Genomic DNA, 23,745 nt, shown 5'->3' on the forward strand with positions numbered 1-23,745 from the left:
GCTGAAGGCAGCTGCTTAACCAACTGAGCCACCCAGGCGTCCCTCATTTATTTATTTGACAGAAAGAAATCACAAGTAGATGGAGAGGCAGGCAGAGAGAGAGAGGGAAGCAGGCCCCCTGCTGAGCAGAGAGCCCGATGCGGGACTCGATCCCAGGATCCTGAGATCATGACCTGAGCCGAAGGCAGCGGCTTAACCCACTGAGCCACCCAAGCACCCCAGTTTCTAAGTTATTAACAAAGTTCTTTTGCCTATGGATTTCTCTTAATCCTTCTGCCTCTTTGGATCAATAAACTCCCACAAACTTCCACAAACAAACTGGGCTGCAGTGCTCCTTTCCTAAGGACCATAACTGTTGCCCAGCACTACAGGAGAACTGGGGCCGGGGGCAGGGTGCAAGGCGGGACGGATCTGCCGGCCAGTCATGCACACCTGCTGCCCGGAGAGGCTTAGCACCCCAGGTTAAGGACTTGCTCTGTGAGCCTCCAGTGAGCAGCGCCAGCAGGGCTCCAGTCATTTCCCTTTTATCTCCACACAGCCTCCAAGACACTATCCTGGTTTTTAGTCCCTTCTACATTCCAGGCTTCAGCTGCCACGAAGAAGTGAGAAATCGAAGTTCCCTTCTAAGCTTCTGAGATTTGTAGAACAGTCAGAGCCCTTTTGTTTTGATGGGAAATGTAATGATATTTTAAAAATAAAAAAAAAAAATTTAAAGGTCTACATATAGAAGAAAGGTACAGATGGGACGCCAATTCCGTCCCTAGCTGTGGAGCATATCCAGGACAGACAAAGCCAGACACTAAAGGGATCAGGATAGATTTTAATCAGTAACCACTGCGATGAGGGAGAGGCTCCAGGGTGAAATGAGCTCAGACTTCTGTTTGTGCAGAGATGGCTGCTGTTTTCAGGGGCAGGAGTGAAGGGGGGATGTCAGGGGCTTAAGCAGAGTCAGGGAAGGGGAAATCCACAAAAATCGGGCGTGAAGGTTGTTGGTTAACGTGACTAGACTAATGTTCATGTTGTTGATGAGCACTTAGGCGGAAGAGAAACCAACAGAGGGCCCCGTGCAAGCCCGAGCAAGGCAGCAACACAGTGGCCAGGAGAGCAAGAGTGCCCTCCCTGGACATCAGCGCTTCAAAGAGGAGTTTCTCAGGTCCTTGAGATGACAGTTCCGGACAGTAGAAGCTGTACACTTCAAAGCCACCAAGAAAGGATTTATAATTGCAAGCTTTCCCAAGTAACTGCTGTAAGAGGGTGTTCAGGGACCTGTCTGCCAATCACCAGGTTTTCCCTGAACAAACAGGAAGTTCTCCTGACAGTGTTGCACTTTCCTAGGAAAGGATTTTAGGAGGGCTGTAGTCTAATCCTAGGGATAGGCCCTCGAGCTGCGAGTCTGTTCAAGTCTCTTAGGGGCGGGGGGTGAACAAAATCATTTGTGTGGAGAATCTGCAATCTTTTTTCTAGGTCAAGGCTAAGGTCTAGTCAAGAAGAGGGCTCAGAGGCGCCTGGCTCAAGTATGGTCAAAGAGAGGGTCTTTGTTATGTGACACGAAATGTTTATCTGAGTTCAGTGACAAGCTATCATCTTTCAGAAATGCTACAGCAAAATTCGTATGGTGTATTACCAACTCAAACATTTCTCTAAATAAATAAACGTTTCTCTGTGCTATCACCTAGCAAAAAACCAGAAGCTGTTTAATCCTTTTAGAGGTGTCTTCAATGTGGAATTCATTTTCATATCCTAAATTTTCAAATCTAACTTGGCCAATGCTTTTAGAAAAGATGGAGTTTAAATACATTTTTTAACTCCAAATTTATAATTGTACAAACTGAATTTTCCTTCAGTCCAGTATAATTCCTCTGCCATCTTTCTTCCAACCGTATCTCCTGTGCCTGTTAGCTGAATTCCCTTTGTGAGACTGAGTCAGTCCAACTTGGTGTTCAGCAAGGAACCTGGTAAACCAGAGGCCAGGGAGGCGTGGGACACACCCGGAGCGCAATCCCAGCAAACCGCCCCTCCCGGGCAGGGAGAAGGCTCTCCTCTCAAAGAACAGGCAGGAAGGAGGCCTCAGTTTAGTCCCCGGGGACCTAAGGCTTGTGACATGTTGGGGCTTGCAGGAGAGGAAAGTCAAATAGAACAAAGAGATGCCCTTGAAAAAAAAATCATTTATTTCCACTTGTTTCCTCAAATACTCAACCCAGAGAAAGGAAGCAGAAGGCCTTCCAGAGTACTGGTGACTCCTGAACATGAACTTTCTACCTTCACAAGGATTTCAATTTCTGTATTTCTCAACTTCCACCATCCTTCTCCCTTTGAGGTTAAATACTGCCCTGATTTTTTTTTTTTTAACATTTTATTTATTTGACAGAGAGAGATCACAAGTAGAGAGAGAGCGGAGGGAGCAGGCTCCCTGCCTAGCAGAGAGTCCGATGCGGGACTCGATCCCAGGACCCTAAGATCATGACCTGAGCTGAAGGCAAAGGCTTAACCCACTCAGCCACCCAGGCAGCACTACTGCCCTGATTTTTAAGAAGAATTAACAGCAGAAGAAAGTTCACAGCTGTTGAAAGGACGGATTCATTTTAATTTCTCTGTTCTTGTTTGTGTTAGAAAGTTCTGTAAAATTTTCAAACACACAAAATTTAAAAATATTTTTTTCTCTTCAAAGGATCTTCAGAGAAGCGGCTGACACCAACTATGGAGTACAAGATCAGCCTGGACCACCTTACACCAGAAAATAAGAAAAAGCTTGAAATAAAAATGGGAGGCAAGTCACAAGATATGGGAGCCCTGGTGTTCAACTGTACCAGTTAACCACTAGTGGGAGCCCCCTTAAATTCCTTGGGACTTATTCCCATTTCTTCATTGTTAGCATTTATTCCTTTTAAATCTAAATTCCCTCCCTTACCCTATCCCCTTCTCATCGGCACCTACTGAGAATTCTTGGCTGAGGCAGAATTGGGAGAATCTGGCTGCAAGAGGACTTTTGGATTCCCGCAGCCCTCCCCCACATTTACCAGTTAACACTGAGCATCCTAAGCATCCTAACTATGAACAAGAGCCTTCCCTTATTTATTGATCTATTTATTTTGCCATCTATTTATTAAGGCACAGACTTATTAATTTCCTCCTGCTGCAGTCTATGTTCACAGCTTACTGGGAACAGAAGCCAATAGTGGCAGGAACACTTAAACATAAATGGTAATTGCCTGAGGCTCGGCGCGGACCGGTTTGAGAACAAAAACACATTCGTGAGTTTTACCTCCAGGAGCCCTACCAGGTTCTCACAGTGAAGGTCTGAGATCACACAGAACTTGGTGCTTGGAGCAGGGAGAGGGGAAAAGTAACCATTCTGAATCAGCCCCCAGCATAACTTTCTCCACAGCAAGGAAACAGCTTCACCAGATCCTTATCTGGCTTGGGAGAGGGTCAGCCAGCTGACTGCAGCCCCTCTCCGGCCTTCCCGTCTCACATAGTGGAGGAAAAAATAAAAAGGCTAAGAAACTCTTCTCAAAGTTGCAGCCCAGGAATTCTGGCTAATACAACACCCACAATTCAACATAGGTTTATAGGATACTTCTCCCCTTACCTCTAAGACCTTACAACTACATCAATAGGCCTGCTGTTCTGTGCAAGATGCAGATTCCAAAAAAGAATTTCCAGGGAAATCCAGAGACAACAGGGAAGAGAAAAACAAGGGCACTAGAAGAAACTCAAGTCTCTGATACCTACCACTACCGCAAACAGCAAGCTGCCTCTTTGCCGGACACACATTATAATATACCTCACATCAAACACCTACTTGCTTCAGCGTCTACCACCCAACACATATGCCCAACTTTCAACAAATAAGTATATGACAAGAGAGAAAAAAAAAAGGCAAGAAGGCGGTAACGTATTCAAACTGCAGAAAATCAAAGATAAAGAAAAAAAACCTTAAAAGGAACCAGAGGAAAGAATGCTTTACCTACCGAAGAACACAAAAATTACACCTGACTCCTGGAGACGACACCAGCAAGGAGGAGACAGAGGGAAAACTCACCATTGAGAGTGATAACAGAAAATTTCGACTTCATGTCTTAGGACCTACACTTTACCATTTACCAAGGTCAGAACGACTTGGCAAAACCTCAAAGTAGGGTCTGCTTCTGCCTTCAGCACATGCTGTACATATGCTTTGTTAAAGAAAACAACCCAGGAGCACCTGGGTGGCTCAGTCAGTTAAGTGGCTGCCTTCAGCTCAGGTCATAATCCCAGGGTCCTGAGATCGAGCCCCACATCAGGCTCTCTGCTCTGCGGTGAGCCTGCTTCCTCCTTCCACCTTCCCCCTCCCTCTGCCTGCCTCTCTGCCTACTTGTGGTCTCTGTCAAATAGACAGATGAAATCGTTAAAAAAAAAAAAAGAAGACAACCCCAAAAGATCATTTTGAACTCAAAAGAAAAAGGAAGAAGCTTCCCTGGTTCACATAGGATTAAAGTCCAACAGCTCTGAATATACTAGAAACTTAATGTCAGCAACTTTCTTTTGTCTAATGACCTGTAACATTTTATGCAAAAAAATGTAAATAACCTGCACCAAATGTCCTTTGACACAGCACCATCTGCTTTGTGAAGACTGCATATCCTGGGCAGCTGTCTTAACCTGGACTCTAATAAAATCCTCCTCCTTCTAGAAATTCTAAAAGGTGTGTTCATTTTATGACAATGTGAGGGAAAAAAAACACAAACCTAGAATTCTGCAAAAGTGGAGAAATGAAGACTTTCTCAAACAAAGGTTGAGAACAAAAAATGGGGCCAGTAGCCCCACCTAGTAAAAGCTGTTAAAAGTGAAGGGAAAACAATGATGCAAGGTCAGAAACCCAGATCTACGTAAATAAAGGAACTATGTTAAAGAGGGAGTAAGGAAAGGCAAAATTAAAACTTATATTTCCTTTCGCTTATTTATTGATTTAACAACAGTCTGTTCAAAGTAATACCAGCAAAAAGGTTTCCAATACTTATATGTACATGTATTATATATCAACAAGTGGAATTTGGAAATTAAAACATGTTACCATTTATATCAGCACCTAAAAAACTGAAAAAGATATAAATGTAACAAGCTATGATCAAGATCCTTATAAGGAAAACTATAAAATTCTGGTGAAAGACATAAAAGAAGAACTAAGTAAATGGAGAAATACTCTGTGTTCATGGGAAGCAAGACTCAACACTGACAAGATTATCAATTCTTCCCAAATTTATCTATACATTCAACACAGTCCCAATCAAGATCCCAGGAAGATATTTTGCTGGTATCAACAAACTGATTCTAAAGTTTACACTGGAAGTCAAAAGACCTAGACTAGCCAACTTGGTATGAAAGAAAAATGAAGTAAGAGAACTGACTCCACTCAATTGCAAGACTTACTATAAAGCTACAGTGGTCAAGAGAGCCTGGTATTGGTAGAAGAATACACCAGCAGATCAATGAAATCGAACAGAGAGCCCAGAAACAGACCCATATAGAGTCAACTGATCTTCGACAAAGGAGTAAAGGCAATACACTAGAGCAAAGACTATCTTTTCAACAAATGGTGCTGGGAGAATTAGACATTCACATGCAAAAACAAACAGAAAGAAAGAATCTAAATTGAAACCTTATACTCTCCAAAAAAATTAACTCAAAATGGATCATAGACTTAAATGTAAAATGCAAAACTATACAACTCCTAGAATATAGGAGAAAACCTAGATGATTCTGGCTAGGAGGATGACCTGTTATATACAGCAAAGGTATAGTCCATGAAAGGAATAAATGATATACTGGGCTTCATTAAAACTAAAATGTTGGCTCCACAAAAGACAACGCCAACAGAATGAGAAGACAAGCTACAGACTGGGAAAAAAATATTTGCAAGGGAGAGATTTGATAATGAACTGTTATCTAAAATGTGCAAAACTTGGGCACCTGGGTAGCTCAGTGGGTTAAACCTCTGACTTCAGCTCAGGTCATGATCTCAGGGTCCTGGGATCAAGCCCCACATTGGGCTCTCTGTTCAGCAGGGAGTCTGCTTCCTCCTTTCTCTCTGCCTGCCTCTCTTCCTACTTGTGACCTCTGTCAAATAAATAAATAAAATCTTTAAAAATAAATGTAAAAAAATAAAATATGCAAAACCATCTTAAATCAACAATTAAAAAATGTACTACCTGCTTTAAAAAATGACCCAAAGACTTGATGAGACACCTCACCAAAGAATACAGTAAGCATCTAAAGTCGTATGCCATTAAGCCAGTACAAGTTTAAAAAAAAAAAAAAAAACAAGCTATTACACACCTATTAGAATGGCCAAAATTCCAAACACCGATGACGCTAAAAGCTGTCAAGGATGCGGAGCAGCAGGAACTCTCACTCACTGCTGATGGGCATGCAAAACGGTACAACCACTTCGGAAGAAAGTTTCCCAGTTTCTTACAAAACTAAACATACTCTCAACATACAATCCAGCACTCACACTCTGTGGTATTTACCCAAATGCATCAAAAACTGATGTCCACACAAAAACCTACAAATGCTACATATTGTATGATACCAACTATCTGACATTCAGAAAAAGGCAAAATTATGGAGACAGTAAACACTTTAATGGTGGCCGATGGTTGGGGGGTGGTGGGCAGGAAGGATCAGGCGGATCACAGAGGACTTTTGGGTAGTGGAATTACTCTGTGTGATACTACAATGGTGGATATATGTCAGTAGACATTTATCAGAACTCTAATGTCAACTATGAACTTTAAGTAATAATGATGGGCCAGCGCAGCTTCATGGATTGTAACAAATGTAGTGCCTGACAGTGAGGGAGGCTATGGGGAGGGGACAGAGTATATGGGAACTGTATCCTATCTGTTCAATCTTCCTAAGAACCTACTAAAACTACTCTGATAAAATCAAGCCTGTTTTTGAAAAAAAAAGTTAAGCGCTATATGATACACACATGGATTCATGATTTTCAAGCCCACTTCTTCTTAATCCAATAATGTCAGCTTAAGCATTCAAGATCCTAATGTGAAGTCTTATAAGTGTAAAAAAAGATACGACACTAAAAGGCCTTGCTGGGCAACTGCTACTCATCATTCGTACCCCCTCGAGAAAGGCGTAAACATCAGTTCTCCAAAGTATCCTTGGTGATTTGGTCAATTAAGAAGGTTCTTAAGCTTGCTCCCTGTAAAAGCCCCACAACTAAAGGGGAATGTTAAGATAATTGCCTAGCAGGCACCTGGGTGGCTCAGTTGGTTAAGCAGCTGCCTTCAGCTCAGGTCATGATTCCAAAGTCCTAGGATCGAGCCCCTGCTCAGCAGAGAGCCTGCTTATCTCTCTCCCTCTGCCTGCCTCTCTGCTTACTTGTGCTAACTCTCTGTCAAATAAATTTTAAAAATCTTTGGGAAAAAAAAAAAAGATAAGTTGTCTAGCTGTGTCTCTTACCTTTCTTGGGGCACTGTACATCATACGTTATTTTGTTAACGACAAGCTTAAAATCATTCATTAGCAAAATATCCATCAAGGTCGAAGCTGAAATTTTACTGCCATCTGAAAGAAAAAAATCATGTACAAAATAAGTCCTTGTTTTAGACAGTAAGAACCATTTTCCAACAAACAGAGAAATATTTACTAACTCAGGTTTTTATAATACAGGAGTGGACATTTTCATGGGACAGGGCTCTCCAATCCCCAATACCGTTCCCACGCTGAGGAACTCTCCCTTCCTGCTCTACCTCCCATTACACCGCACCAAAGAGAGCAGGCAGGGGCTCCCTCTCCCACGCTGTTAGTGGGCCTGGGGCATCTAGGCAGATGTTCCTGGGAAGACTGTACCTGCAGAAGGTCAGGCTAAACTTGGGGGCAGGGGCGGGGATGGACTCTTCATAGCAAAGCCAGAGCAGGGGAGTGGACACTTTGAGGGGGCAGTGAGGGTGCAGGTGTCTGCAGCAGAGCCCATCGGGTGAATCCTAGGCTAACCTGGTCTTTGGTCTGTCCTCCCTTAGTTCCTGCCTTCTTCTGAGCCTAGCTTTCTGTCTATTCCAATCTCCAGAGCCTACTGACAAGGCTCCTCCACTCAGCCAGAGTCCTTATCTGCTGCTGGTAGCTAAGCCCCTGACTGGCATGTGCAAGGCACACAATAATCACATTTAAAACCTGTTAATTATTAGAGGAAACTGACTGGTTCAAACTTGATAGCCAAACAGCACCACCAACCACTACCACACAGGGCTCCCTGATGTTCTAACTGGGTTGGGGGGAGGAGGAGTGTGAGGCAAATCTTCCAGGGGCTGGAGGGTGGTGGCAGAGATAGTAATAAACATAATTAAACCTAAGGAGTCAGTCAGCATGTGTGTGGTTTTTACGGACGTCAAAAATGGTAGGAGAGGGGCGCCTGAGTGGCTCAGTGGGTTAAAGCCTCTGCCTCCAGCTCAGGTCATGATCCTGGGGTCTTGGGATCAAGCACCACATTGGACTCTCTGCTCAGCAGGGAGCCTGCTTCCTCCTCTCTCACTGCTTGTGATCTCTGTCAAATAAATAAAGTAAATTAAGTCTTTAAAAAAAAAAAAGAAAGAAAAAAATGCAAAGACTTTAGAACATTTTAAAAAAAGAAAAGAAAATGGTAGGAGGGATTCTAATAGTAATTTCAAATATCCTAGGAACAATTCAGGAAGAAAAACAACAAAACAAAACCAAAAAAACAAAAAACAAAAACCTCCTTGAAATTTTTTTTTTTTTTAAAGATTTATTTATTTGGCAGAGAGAAATCACAAGTAGACAGAGAGGCAGCCAGAGAGAGAGAGAGAGGGAAGCAAGCTCCCTGCCGAGCAGAGAGCTCGATGCGGGACCCGATCCCAGGACCCTGAGATCATGACCTGAGCCGAAGGCAGCGGCTTAATCCACTGAGCCACCCAGGCGCCCCCCCTCCTTGAAATTTTTAACCTCAGCGTGCTTTCGCTCAGTCTCTTAGAGAGCCGGTTTTTTTTTTTTTATTTTGGAACTAAACTTCAATGGAACCCAGGTGTTGAGAAAGCAAATTCATTGAACAATAAGCAAAACACTGTCGGTGGGTGGGAGTTTCTCTATCACTGTCCCTTTAGAACAGTCCAGGATGGGTAATTTTTGCCACTCCTGGCATTTGCCTGGCGACATCCTCCCAGAGCGACTCCAACTACATTAATATGCATGACCGCAGTAATGCTGCTAGTAAAATCAGGAAAAACCTGGTTGTCTGCCTCCCATCTGGCTCTCGGTAGCTCTTTTGTTCCAGAAGGCAGCGAGTCAAGTCTGCACCTGGGTCTGTTCCTCGAATTTGGCTGTTTGGGTTCCTGTTCATCAGTTGGGGTGACATCATTTTCCCAGGAATTGCCAAATAATTCAACCCACACTATGGGCAAAACTGTGACAAGCTTAGAACACTCTTTTCAAGCCCAAATTAAAGGCAGGCAAATTCCACCCACAGAACCTCTCTTTTTAAAGATGTGCAAGACACCAATCACTTTATATGACTTTGAAAGTGTCATTTAAAAATTTACATTTAAATGACTTCAAACCTACTCCTTCAAATAGGGCTATAAAAAGCAATCACCTGGGTATGATTTCTCAGCCCAAGTACTACATTATCCTTTGTACTAATACAGGAACGGTGGCAAATTGACTCCAAACACTCTTGAGGAGCTAATGATAGAGTTTTGAATTCTTCACCAAGTCTTGGGTGTACTGATTTAAACCCCAATAAAGTGTTTTCACTCAGTCTAAAGAGACCTTTTTCTCTAAGATTTCCTGTCTTTTCCATTGTGCTTTATGTTTCAAAGCTACTCACATTTTTAGAAACAAGCAGGGTCCATGTCAATTGCTACTTTAACCTTATTTATTTCATTCACTTAAAAGACACTTACTGAGTCCACACCACCGGGCAAGGGCTGTGCTCGGTGCCCCTCCAGGCACACGGGATGGCAGCTAGCTGCCGGCTCTTAAAAGCTCAGAAGGCAGGCGCTGGCCCAGTGCAGAAGGACCGAGGGTGTGCCATGCTCCTGGGACCGTTCAGTCTAGTTCAGAGACGAAGAGCTAAGCCGCTGTGGCCACAGGACTAAAACCTTCTTCTCTGATCCTGTTTTTATCAGGAAGAAAGCTCCCCTTCCAGTTAAATCCAAAGCCCTTACTGCAGACTACAATAAAGCTTGCCCTCATCTGTCCCTCTGCTCCTACTTCACCTAGCTGCCTCCTCTGTAGCCACAGTGGCTCAACTCCCACCCCTGGGCCTCTGCCAGAAGAGCTCACCCACCTACGCAGCTCCCTCTCCTCTTCCAGGTCTTCCCAAAACCTGACCTTAGCGAGCATTCCCCCACCCCCACCCAGGTCCCTGAGAGCATCTCCTCCCACAGTACACACACCTCACTCTGCAAGCATCTCCCCCTACAGCATGCCCCCCCATTCTATGAGCACCTCCCCCCATAACAACCCCCCAACTCCAGAGCACCTCCCTGGACACCACATAAACACCTGCTTGCTCCACAGGCACTTCCCCACCACCACAGCCCCCTACTCTGCCTTGTCTCTGTAATATTCATTACCTAACACACTACATACTTCCTTCACCCTTTTCTTTCTCTTTTTAAAACATAACCTCAAAAAGAGGAGGACTGTTTTACCTCTGTTGTCCTCTGTTCTGCCTCTGACACCTAGATCCGTGCCTGGAATATGTTAGATGCTCAATTTGTTGAGTAACTTTTTAAATTTAATTCAATTAATTAATAAATAGTTATTAGTTTCAGAGACAGAGGTCAGTGATTCATCAGTCTTATACAACAGCCAGCACTCATCACGTCAAGCATCCTCTTTCATGCCCATCACCCCATCCCCCCACCTTCTCCCCTCCAGCAACCCTGTTTGTTTCCCAGAGTTAAGAGTTTCTTATGGTTTGTCTCCCTTTGTGATTCCATCTTATTTTTTTCTCCCTTCCCTTTTGATCCTCTGTTTTGTTTCTTAAATTCCACATATGAGTGAGGTCATATGATAACTATCTTTCTCTGACATTTTGCTCAGCATGACACCCTCTAGAAAATAAATTTTTAATCTCAATTTTTCCAACTTCTGTATCTACCCCTTATTTGGTTCTGGACTTGTACAGGGAAAAAGAATGTTTATTTTCTTTTCAAAACTGTAACAGTAATCATTAATGCTTCAATCTAAGCATGTAATACTACAATAAAATAAAAATGCAAATTTGGTCATTTATCTCTATTTGTAGCCTTTATGTTGGGCTGGGGTAAAGGATTCTTTATTCTATTTTAGGGGCAACAGGTCCAAGACCACTTCAGACCATGAAGACATAAAAGCTAGATCCTAAAACTTGAAATGTCTAGTGATTAAACACCTTACTGGTATTAAAATATATGTAGGTTCTTCCTGAAAGTGAGCCATCAGAAAACATATGAGATCATGATGCTTTATAATAAAGATTAATGAAGTATTTATATAATTATTCACTAGCTATTTTAATCATTAGAGCTGCATTATGTTTTCTAATTATTCAAATTGTGCTGAAAATTACACACTTACCAAGGTCATTAAAATTTTCTCAGGAAAAATTTTAGGGCTAAGATTTTGAAATAAGTAACTGAAATTTACATCAAACTTACTCCATTCATTCTTTATTCACTGGAGTTAATTTTTTTTTAAGATTTTATTTATTTGGCAGACAGAGATCACAAGTAGGCAGAGAGGCAGGCAGAGAGAGAGGAGGAAGCAGGCTCTCTGCTCAGCAGGGAGTGGGGCTCGATCCCAGGACCCTGGGATCATGACCTGAGCCGAAGGCAGAGGCTTTAACCCACTGAGCCACTCAGGCACCCCTCACTGGAGTTAATTTTCTTATATTACTGATATACAAAAATGAAGGTCACAGTAAAGGCCAACCATTTATTACGCAATGAATTAAAGAATCAACTGTCTAGAATAAGAATAAAGGTTCAGAAAAAGAAAAAAAAGACAAGTGGGAAAATATATATATATATATACCTGCTGCGAAAATGGCTGCCGTTTTGATACCTTTATCTTCATTTTGTAGGTCCTGAAGGAATGAACCAACTGTTGATGACATTGGTTTGACCACAAATTGACAGCGCTCTTTTCTGGATGGCAAAGTAAGTGTTATCAAGGGAAGGCCGTGTCTATAATTAACTGTTACTTCTGTCAAGGAAAAAAAAAGTAGGAATATAGAAATTGATAAAATTTAGTTTTTTAAAAAGCAACTTTAAAATACAAGGTTCTATGAAGAATGCTTAAATATGGAATTCATAACCCTCTGAATTCCTACAATAGTGCCTTCATTGTACTACAATTTACCTATACTCTACCATTCTATAACATTTCGTTAAGCATGTGCCACACTTTATTATAATTATCTGCTTATTGTCTTCCCAGGTGAAGAGTTGGGGTTTTGAAGGCAAAAACTGCCTCAAATTCATCTATACCTCATTTGTTGCTGGGGTGGGAGTTTGCCAAAAGACATAGTATGGCAGCAGAAAAGGGAAGAAGAGAACTAGGGGTGGGGTGGGGGAAGAGAAAGAAGGGGGACAAAAAGAGTCCGTTTTGCTCAAAACCCCTAATTCTCCTTTTATTTGCAAGAATGTAAATATACTAGCACAGGAATCTAAAAAGTGATAAGAAAGCTTACCATTAGGGGGCACCACTGAACTATAAAGATGTGATTGATAGTATTTAAGATTTCCACATAGCTGCACGCACAAAACCTGTAAGAAAGATTATTTCTTCTTTTAGAAAAAGTGGGAAAGCTGAAATAAGTGTCTTTACCAGAAGATTTTCCTAACTTTATAGGACAAGGATGATAAACACTTCAGCCTCCCACACAGACCCAGATAAGCCCTTAGAGAAGCTCGCCAAACCTTTCAGATGGCTTTGTTGTCCCATGTGGTAGGAACTAGACACACGTGACCATTAAAGTTAAAAGGAACACTAATAATCCAGTTTCTCAGTCACCTTTACCACCTTTCAAGTGCTCCACAGCTCTGTGTGCCTGGGGGCTACGGTGTTTGCACAGAACAGAACATTTCCATCATCACAGAAAGTTCTATCAGAAAGCACTGCTGGGTCTAGAGCATCTAAAATGGCTCCTTGACTGTGGGACACGTTTGAGTTTGTGTTGGTGTTTGGTTGACAGTTGTACTGGTGCTTAAGGAAGACCAGATGACATCACAGCACAGCAGGGCACAGAGACACTGTGGTCCCTGAAAGAAAGGGCACTGAGAAACAGGGTGTCCATAGGCATTTGGCACTTCAAAGAACCTACACCAGGGGAATCAGTATCAAAGCAACCAAGGTTTTTTCTTCTTTTCCTCTTAAGCAGGCTCCACATCCAGCATGCAGCCAAACAAGGGGCTTGAACTCATGACCCTGAGATCAGGACCTGAAAGAGCTGGGACTCTTGGCCGACTGAAACCTCCCAGGTGCCCCAACATCCAGTGTTTTTTAATGTATCACCTTGCAAAGCGTTCCTTAACAATAACTGTGCCAGGAATTATCCAATGAAGAATTATTTTTCTGGCTTTTTTAAAGAGTTTTAAGTAATCTCCACACCCAGCATGGGACTCAAACTCAAAACCTCGAGAATCAAAAGTTGCACACTCCACAGAGTGGACTGAACCTCCCAGGTGCCCCCAAAACTCTTTCCAAAATTCTATTTGTCAAGTTTTCACTTATACAATAAATCAAATAGTTAAAAATGTGCTCACTGATCTGAAAAAGAAACCATGACAATGACTCAAATGATGTTCCATTACGCTCAAAATCAGAACAATGTTGTTAATAAGTTAAACAAAACATTCAGCTACACATTTCTAGGATTACAAACATAGGCTATTACTTACAACAAAATATCTGTCACGTTAATTTAAGGCAGTTCATTTGAATTTTATTTCTAAATATAACTCACTACTAAGATGAAAAGGAAGAAAACCCTGACTATGTCTTAAGATAGATGCAGCTCTCAAAGAATAAAGATACGAAGTTTTCCAAGTTTGGATAATGGATAGTACAATACTGATGTTTTTTTCCTACCACTTTTAAACTACAAGAAACCAAGTATCCACTTGAAAACACGTCAGAATTCTCTACCAAAATACTTCTTTAAAACTATTTAATGATTGGGCGCCTGGGTGGCTCAGTGGGTTAAGCCGCTGCCTTCAGCTCAGGTCATGATCTCAGGGTCCTGGGATCGAGTCCCGCATTGGGCTCTCTGCTCAGCAGGGAGACTGCTTCCCTCTCTCTCTCTCTGCCTGCCTCTCCATCTACATGTGATTTCTCTCTGTCAAATAAATAAATAAAATCTTAAAAAAAAAAAAACTATTTAATGATATAAACGATTCTCCACATATAAAAGGCAAATATAAAACCGCAGAGTGTGAAAGTGAAAGCCCTGCCCTTTACTTCTGCACGAAAACCTCCCTCCACCACTGTTAGTGGATGACGAAGACTCTCTCCTCGTCTAAAGTTCAGTCTGGCTCCTCTAGGCCTGACTAAGCCCCATCCTGGCGCGTGTCCTCTAAGAACCCCTTTTAGCAAGAATCCTCTCGGTGTGGCCAGAATCCTCCACCCTCCATATCCAACCAAACTCCTCATTCTCCACACCGCCCCCATCCATACGTATTACCTGATCATTCTCCTCTGCCTTCAGCAAGAATCCTAGTAGTCAGTTCAGCTAAGAATTACCCTGCCCTCTCGAGTTATTTTCCATCAACCCTGCCCTTCCATATAAATAAATCCCCGTTTTCCCTTGCTGTATTTGGAGTCGAGCCCAATCTCCCTCCCCACCACAAAACCCTCTAGTTACAGTCCCCCTGAATAAACTCAACCTTACAACAGGGCCATGAAACTTTTTTTTTTTAAGATTTTTACTTATTTGACAGAGAGAGACACATGAGAGAGGGAACACAAGCAGGGGGAGTGGGAGAGGGAGAAGCAGGCTTGCTGCTGAGCAGGGAGCCTGTTGTGGGGCGCGATCCCAGGACACTGGGATCATGACCTGAGCTGAAGGCAGACGATTAATGACTGAGCCACCCAGGCACCCACATGGACTGTTTTTTTTTTTTTTTTTTAAGATTTTATTTATTTATTTGACAGACAGGGATCACAAGTAGGCAGAGAGGCAGGCAGAGAGAGAGAGAAAGGGAAGCAGGCTCCCTGCTGAGCAGAGAGCCCAATGGAGGGCTGGATCCCAGGACCCTTAGACCATGACCTGAGCCGAAGGCAGAGGCTTAACCCACTGAGCCACCCAGGCGTCCCAGCCCATGAACCATTTTTTAACAGTAGTTTCATAAGTATCCTTCCAGGATTTTTCCCTCTATGTTACCACTTTACATAACTAGCTAAATTTTATCCTAGAGTCTATCTATAGCTAGACAGCTTATGAATTAGGTTTTAGATGCCAATGGTAATTCCCAATCAGGAAGTATTGATCATTTAATGTGCTGATGGAAGTTTCTGGTCTACAGTATACTGAGATCATTTTATAGGCAACCACTTGACAACAAGGAAATTCTGAAAGGTACGGCAGCCAGAGAAAACTCTCAGAGCTTTCTCAAACATTTGCTGGCCTCTAAGAACCACCTGAAGAGCACAGTGAAGTAGACTGGGCTTGCTAAAAACAGATTTCCTGGACTCCACCCTGAGATTTTTTGATCTAGTAAGTCTGAGGTCAAGTGGGAGAATCTGCATTTTCAGTAAGCCCCAGCGTTACACCAGAAGTTACAGGTGTGAGGCTCACGCTTGGAGCAGCTGGGCTCTAGAATACCCTCAGTGACCCTCAGGGCACTACGCTAAATTTCTGCACAGAACCATTTTGATTGATTTTAACTCAGGAAAGCCCCTTCTTTATCTACAAATCCTGTCATTCCCTCAAGGTCCAGCTCAAAAGCCATTTCCTCTTTAAGTCTTCCCGGGAGATCACAAAGGTCACAGTGGAGAGAACGCAGGCTTTACAAGCAGAGCAAGTGCGAATCTCAGCTTCAAGATACACCAGCCTGCTTGATCTTGGACAGGCAGAGTGATCAGGAAGATAGGGGTTATGAGAACGAGGAGGAGATGGCTATATTAGAAGATGACAAAAGGGAAAATATCATTAACAGGAGAGGTCTGTTTCAGCTTCAAAGTAAAAGGGAGGCAGGTGTTAGTAGAAAGAAGCTGTGCAATGAGCCTATGTGCGGGCCAATTAACAAGACCGGACTGCTTCTAATGCTCTGCCATACTTTCCATTAAATTTATTATTGTTAATAAAATCAAGATGTGGGTTTTTTTTTTTTACATTTTTTAAAATGTGACCCAGTGATCCCACCTCCTAGTTGTTTTGCCATAACACGATAAATGGTTAACTTGCTGAGATCACAATCCTGTAAGACAGGAGTCTCCCTTGGTTTGCAAATGTCCTTGAGATTTACAAACAAAGAAGTTACCTTATCAATAGCCCAATTTCCAGGGACACAAAACTCAGTTCCTCAAGCCCTAATGTCACCCTCCCCTCCATAAAACACCGCAGGAGGCGGAGGTAGAAGGAAAAGTAAATAAAGTTAAATTTCTTCTAAACCTAAATCTCATTAACAAGGATGCTTGATAGCAGGAATGTAACATTCCACCAGGAGACTCCCAATTGTCTTTACTTGATAAGTAACCAGGCCTTCAATATCCTGGTAGTGCTTTTTTCACATGCGTGGGCTAACCGGGCCAGTTCTGCTTCTGTAAAACTGCTTTGTCTGCTTTCGCATGGAGTCCCCTGACCCAATCCACTGACGCCAAGTATGCCTGTTCAAACTATCAATCAATCAGCTCAGCCCCACCCGAAACTTGTTTGTATCTATCTATAAAAATCCTGCACCAACCCAGCTCTGGACCTCTCGGTGTTATCGGCAACGAGCGGCGCAGAGGTCCAGGTTCGAACCTGCAATAAACGACCCTTGCTGATTGGCTTTGACTCACGTCTCTGGTGGTCTTTTAAGGTGGGGGTAATACTCTATTGGCATTTCAGTTTACCCTAGAGAAATGAAAACTTAACTTCACGCGACCTGTACAAATACTATTTCCTTTCCACCCACTAGTGTGCCATCTCCCCGGGAGCAGGGAGGGGTCTGGTCTGGTTCCCTGCTGTATCTCTGACACACCTGACATGCAAGATAGGGGCTCAATAATTATATGTTAAATAAATGTGGGAATACCTTCGAGCTGGTAAGGGAAAATAACTTTCAACCTAGAACACTATCTCAGGAATATTAGGAAGGTTGAAGGAAAAGAGTTTTCAGATATACAGAGATCAAAGTTTCCTTCCCATACATCTTTGTTGAAGAACTTCGTCAGGAAAAAGGGAATTAACCCGATGGAAGAGAACATCATTATGGGCTGAATTGCACTGTGTCTTCCCTCTAACCCACAGATTCATGTTGAAGCCGTAACCTCCAGTACCTCTGAATGAGAATATATTTTGAGGAGGTAATTAAGTCAAAATGGGGACATGAGTGTGAGCCCTAATCTACTATGACTGGTGTCCTTCCAAGAACAGGAGATTTGGGCACAAACATGAGCATACACAGAGGAAAAACCATGTAAGGACACAGTGAGAAGATGACCATTCAGAAGCCATGGAGAGAGGACTCAGAAGAAACCAAACTTGCCAACACCTTCACCTCAGACTTTCGTCTTCCAGAATTGTAAGGAAACAAAGCTATTGTTTAAGCCACTCAGCCTGAGGTATTTTGTCAAGAAAGCCCCAGGAAACAGATACAAACACCAAAGCTAAAAAACACAACTGTAAATAAACTATTCATTTTAAGAAGTTTTAAACCATTTTTTCATGTTAAAATGACTGTTAAATTCTAAACAAGATTTGGTATGTTACACTGAATGGATTCTTAGAACATGTGAAGATCCTTGTCATGTTCAGGAAGAGGGCAAAGACAGTGAAAAACTTAAGACTTTGTTAGAAAAACTGTAATTACATGTGTATGTTAAACACTTAAAGGAAACCACTCAGGGCGCCTGGGTGGCTCAGTGGGTTAAAGCCTTGCCTTCAGCTCAGGTCATGATCCCAAGGTCCGGGGATTGAGTCCCGTGTTGGGCTCTCTGCTCAGTAGGGAGCCTGCTTCTCAGTCTCTCTCTGCCTGCCTGCCTCTCTGCCTACTTATGATCTTGGTCTGTCAAACAAATACATAAAAATCTCAAAAAAAAAAAAAAAGAAACCACTCAATCTACAGTTTCTTAAGTGCTAGAAAAAAATAGAACAAAATTTTTCAAGGAAAGCAGGCAGAAAAAAGCAAAAAGCTTTTTAAAAACTAGAAGACCCCCCCCCAAAAAAAGTCACTGTTGCAACTTGAGAAATATAGAAAACAGACATGTACAATTCCACCAACCCGACTTCATTTATGCAAGCCTTCCTTCAGATATTTACGTTCTTGTAATCACAGCCAACGGAGAACTGATCATTAATGTTTTATAACCATTTACCTACCTCAAAAACTTTTCATAGGGACGCCTGGGTAGCTCAGTTGGTTAAGCAGCTGCCTTCGGCTCAGGTCATGATCCCAGCGTCCTGGGATCAAGTCCCACATCAGGCTCCTTGCTCCGCAGGGAGCCTGCTTCTCCCTCTGCCTCTGCCTTCCACTCTGTCTGCCTGTGCTCACTCTCACTCTCTCTCTCTTACAAATAAATAAATAAAATCTTTAAAAAAAAAAACTTTTCATAAACAAAATAATTTTATTTTTTAAATTTTTTTAAAAGATTCACACATATGCTGATTTTTTTCTTACAAATATGCAAAGGCAATTCAAGGAGAAAGATAACTTTTCTTTTTTTTAGTAAGACTTTATTTTCTTATAGCAGTTTTTAAGTTTACAGAAAAATTGAGACAAAGGTACAGAGATTTCCTGTATAACCTCTGCCCCATGCATGACCTCTCCTGGGTGCTTGCAACACCCTCACTGGAGTGGTCCATTGTTAACAACTGGTGAGCCTACACAGACACATCAAAACCACCACGGTCCACAGCTTACATCAGGGCTCACTCTTGCTGTACATTCTGCATATTGACTCTGGACAAATGCATAATGGCATGTCTCCACCATTATAGTATCATACAGAGTAGGTTAATTGCCTTAAAAAACTCTGCTCTGCCTATTCATCCCTTTCTCTCTCACCACCCCAACTGCTGGCAATCACTGATCTTTTTACTGTCTCCACAGTTCTTTTATTATTATCATTATTATAACATATATTATTTGTTTCAGGGGTACAGGTCTGTCTCACACAATTCACAGCACTCACCATAGCACATACCCTTCCCAATGTCTATCACCCAGCCACCCTCCTCCTCCTCCACTCCAGTAACCCTCAGTTTGTTTCCTGAGATTAAGAGTCTCTTATGCTTTGTCTCCCTCTCTGGTTTCATCTTACTTCATTTTTCTCTCCCTTGCCCTAGGATCCTCTGTCCTGTTTCTCTAATTCCACATATCAGTGAGATCATATGACTATTGTCTTTCTCTGACTGAATTATTTTGCTTAGCATAATACCCTCCAGTTTTATTCCCATCATTGCAAATGGCAAGATGTCTTTTTTATGGCTGCGTAATATTCCATTGTATATCTATACTACATCTTCTTTATCCATTCATCTGTTGGTGGACATCTAGGCTCTTTCCATAGTTTGGCTATTGTGGACATTGCTGCTATAAACATTGGAGTGGAGGTGTCCCTTCAGATTACATCTGTATCTTTGGGGTAAATACTCAGTAGTGCAATTGTTGGGTCATAGGGTATCACTATTTACAACTTTTTGAGGAACCTTCATGCTGTTTCCCAGAATGGTTGCACCAGTTTACATTCCCACCAACAGGGTAGGAGGGTTCCCCTTTCTCCATATCCTTGCCAGCATCTGTCATTTCCAGACTTGTTAATTTTAGCCATTCCAACTGATGTGACATGGTTTTGATCTGTATTTCCCTGATGCCGAGTGATGTTGAGCACTTTTTCCATGTGTCTTTTGGCCATTTGGATGGATGTCAGAACAGAAATGTCTGTTCGTGTCTTCTGCCCATGTCTTGATTGGATTATTTGTTCTTTGGGTGTTCAGTTTGAGAAGTAGCCCTTTATCTGATAGACCATTTGCAAGTATCTTTTCCCATTCTGTTGGTTGTCTTTTAGTCTTTTAGTTTTGTTGATTATTTCCTTTGCTGTGCAAAAGCTTTTTAACTTGATGCAGTCCCAATAGCTCATTTTTGCCCTTGCTTCCCTTGCCTTTGGCTAGGAAGAAGTTGCCGAGGCTAAGGTTGAAGAGGTTGCTGCCTGTGTTCTCCTCAAGGATTTTGATGGATTCCTGCCTCACTGAGGTCTTTTCACCCATTTTGAGTCTATTTTTATGTGTGGTGTAAGGAAATAGTCCAGTTTCATTCTTCTGCATGTGGCTAATTTTCCCAACACCATTTGTTGAAGAGACTGTCTTTTTTCCATTGGACATTCTTTCTAGCTTTGTCGAAGAGTAGTTGACCATAGAACTGAGGGTACATTTTTGGGCTCCCTGTTCTGTTTCATTGATCTGTGTGTCTGTTTTTTGTCAGTACCATACTGACTTGATGGTTAAAGCTTTGTAATAGAGCTTAAAGTCTGGGATTGGGAGGCCACCAGCTCTGGTTTTCTTTTTCAACAGTCCGCTGGCTATTCGGGGTCTTTTCTGGTTTCACACAAATTTTAGGATTACTTGTTCCATTTCTGCAATAAAAAGTTGATGGCATGGGGCACCTGGGTGGCTCAGTGGGTTAAAGCCTCTGCCTTCAGCTCAGGTCATGGTCTCAGGGTCCTGGGATCGAGCCCCACATCGGGCTCTCTGCTCAGCCAGGAGCCTGCTTCCTCCTCTCTCTCTCTCTGCCTGCCTCTCTGCCTCCTTGTGATCTCTCTGTCAAATAAATAAATAAAATATTTAAAAAAAAAAAAGTTGATGGCATTTTGACAGGGATTGCTTTAAATGTAGCACAGACATTTTACCAATATTTGTTCTTCCAATCCATGAGCATAGAATATTTTTCCATTTCTATGTGTCTTCCTCAATTTCTTTCATAAGTATTCCATAGTTTTCTGAGCACAGATTCTTTGCCTCTTTGGTTAGATTTATTCCAAGTTATCTTACAGTTTTGAGTGAAATTATAAATGGGATTAACTTAATTTCTCTTTCTTCTGTCTTGCTGCTGGTATATAGAAATGCAACTGGTTTTTGCACATTTTTAAAAAAATATTTTGTTTATTTATTTATTTTAAAGAATTTATTTATTTGACAGAGAGAGATCACAAATAGGCAGGCAGAGAGAGAGAGAAAGGAGAAAGCAGGCTCCCCACTGAGCAGAGAGCCCAATGCCGGACTCAATCCCAGGACCCTGAGATTATGACCTGAGCTAAAGGCAGAGGCTTAACCCACTGAGCCATCCAGGTGCCCCTCTGTGCATTTATTTTATAACCTGACACTTTACTGAATTCCTGTATGAGTTCTAGAAGTTTTGGGGTGGAGTCTTTTGGGTTTTCCACATTAAGTATAATATCTGCAAAGAGTGAGGATTTCGTTCCTCTTTGCCAATTTGGATGCCTTTTAATTCTTTTTATTGTCTGATTACTGAGGCTAGGACTTCTAGTACTACGTTAGTACTACAGCAGTGGTGATAGTGAACAGCCTTGCTGGGTTCCTGACCTTAGGGGAAAAGCTCTCAGTTCTTCCCCATTGAGAATGATATACATTGATGATATTGCAGTATGTACCCTCTGTCCCTACAGTGTAAAGAGTTTCAATCAAGAAAGGATACTGTACTTTGTCAAAGGATTTTTCTGGATCTATTGAGAGTTATCATGCGGTTCTTGTCCTTCCTTTTATTAAAGTAGTGTATTACACTGATGGATTTGTGGATGTTGAACCAACCTTGCAGCCCAGAAATAAATCCCACTTGGTCCTGGTGAATAAACCTTTCAATGTACTGTTGGATCCTACTGGCTAGTATTTTGGTGAGAATTTTGGCATCCATGTTCACCAGGGATACAGGTCTTGGGGTCTTTGTCTGGTTCTGGGATCAAGATAATGCTGATCTCATAAAATGAGTTTGGAAGTTTTTCCTTCCATTTCTACTTTTTGGAACAGTTTCAGGAGAACAGGTATTAATTCTTCTTTAAATGTTTGGTAGAACTGCCCTGGGAAGCCATCTGACCCTGGGCTCTTGATTGTTGGGAGATTTTTGATGACTGCTTCAATCTCCTTGCTGGTTATGGGTCTGTTCAGGTTTTCTATTTCTTCCTCGTTTAGGTTTGGTAGTTTATATTCTAAGAATGAATCCATTTCTTCCAGATTGTCTAATTTGCTGGCATGTAGTTGCCCATAATATGTTCTTATAATTGTCTGCATTTCTTTGGTGTTGGTTGTCATCTCTCCTCTTTCACTCATGATTTTATTAATTTGGGTCCTTTCTCTTTTCTTTTTGAGAAGTCTGGCCAGGGAGTTATCAATCTTATTAATTCTTTCAAAGAATCAGCTCCTAGTTTCATTGATCTATCCTACTGTTTTTTTTGTTTGTTTGTTTGTTTCTATTTCATTGACTTCTGCTCTGATCTTTATTATTTCTCTTCTGCTCAGTTTAGGCTTTATTTGCTATTCTTTTTCAGCTCCACTAGGTGTAGAGTTAGGTTGTATATTTGAGGCCTTTCTGGTCTCTTGAGAAAGAGAACTGCTACCTACCTCCCTCTTAGGACCACCTTTCCTGCATCCCAAAGATTTTAAACAGTTTTCATTTTCATTTGTTTCCATGAATTTTTGAAATTCTTCTTTAATTTCCTGGTTGACCCATTCATTCTTTAGTAGGCTGCTCCTTAGCCTCCATGTATTTAAGTTCTTTCCAACTTTCCTCTTGTGATTGGGCTCAAGTTTCAAAACACTGTGGTCTGAAAACATGCAGGGAATGATCCCGACCTTTTGGTAACAGTTGAGAGCTGATGTGTGACCTAGTATGTGATCTATTCTGGAGATTGTCCCATGTGCAGTAGAGAAGAATGCATCTTCTGCTGCTTTAGGATGGAATGTTCTGAATATGTATGTGAAGTCCATCTTGTCCAGTATGTCATTCAAAGCCCTTATTTCCTTGTTAATCTTTTGCTTAGATGATCTGTCCATTTCAGTGAAGGGGGGTGTTAAAGTCCCCTACTGTTATTGTATTATTGTCGATGTACTTCTATGATTTTGTTATTAATTGGCTTATATAATTGGCTGCTCCCATTTTAGGGGCATAGATATTTACAATTAGATCTTTTTGTTGGATAGACCCTTTAAGTATGATATAGTGTCCTTCCTCATCTTTTATTTCAGTCTTTGGTTTAAAATCTAATTTGGGGGCACCTGGGTGGCTCAGTGGGTTAAGTCTCTGCCTTCAGCTCAGGTCATGGTCTCAGGGTCCTGGGATTAAGCCCCACATTGGGCTCTCTGCTTGGTGGAGAGCCTGCTTCTCCCTCTCTCTCTGCCTGCCTCTCTGCCTACTGCTGATCTCTCTTTGTCAAATAAATAAATAAAATCTTTAAAAAAATCTAATTTGGCTGATATAAGGACTGCCACCCAGCTTTCTTTTGATGTCCATTAGCATGATAAATGGTTTTCCACCCCCTCACTTTAAATCTGGAGGCATCTCTAGGTCTAAAATGAGTCTCTTACAGACAGCA

At 41.9% G+C, this 23,745-nt stretch overlaps 1 protein-coding gene across 1 annotated transcript in view; it reads right to left on the reverse strand.

Moving 5' to 3' along the window:
• The window catches only part of MCUB (mitochondrial calcium uniporter dominant negative subunit beta), a 100,960-nt gene that overhangs the window by 5,663 nt on the left and 71,552 nt on the right, over window positions 1-23,745 (reverse strand). Inside the window, exons 2-4 of the mRNA XM_082728181.1 lie at window positions 12,692-12,767; window positions 12,034-12,204; window positions 7,462-7,566 (exon numbers count right to left, since the gene is read on the reverse strand). Coding sequence (XP_082584307.1) covers window positions 7,462-7,566; window positions 12,034-12,204; window positions 12,692-12,767 — 352 coding nt within the window. The remainder of the gene's footprint in view (window positions 1-7,461; window positions 7,567-12,033; window positions 12,205-12,691; window positions 12,768-23,745) is intronic.

The sequence above is a fragment of the Mustela nivalis genome (genome assembly GCF_964662115.1).
Source record: "Mustela nivalis genome assembly, chromosome: 4".
NCBI lineage: Eukaryota > Metazoa > Chordata > Mammalia > Carnivora > Mustelidae > Mustela > Mustela nivalis.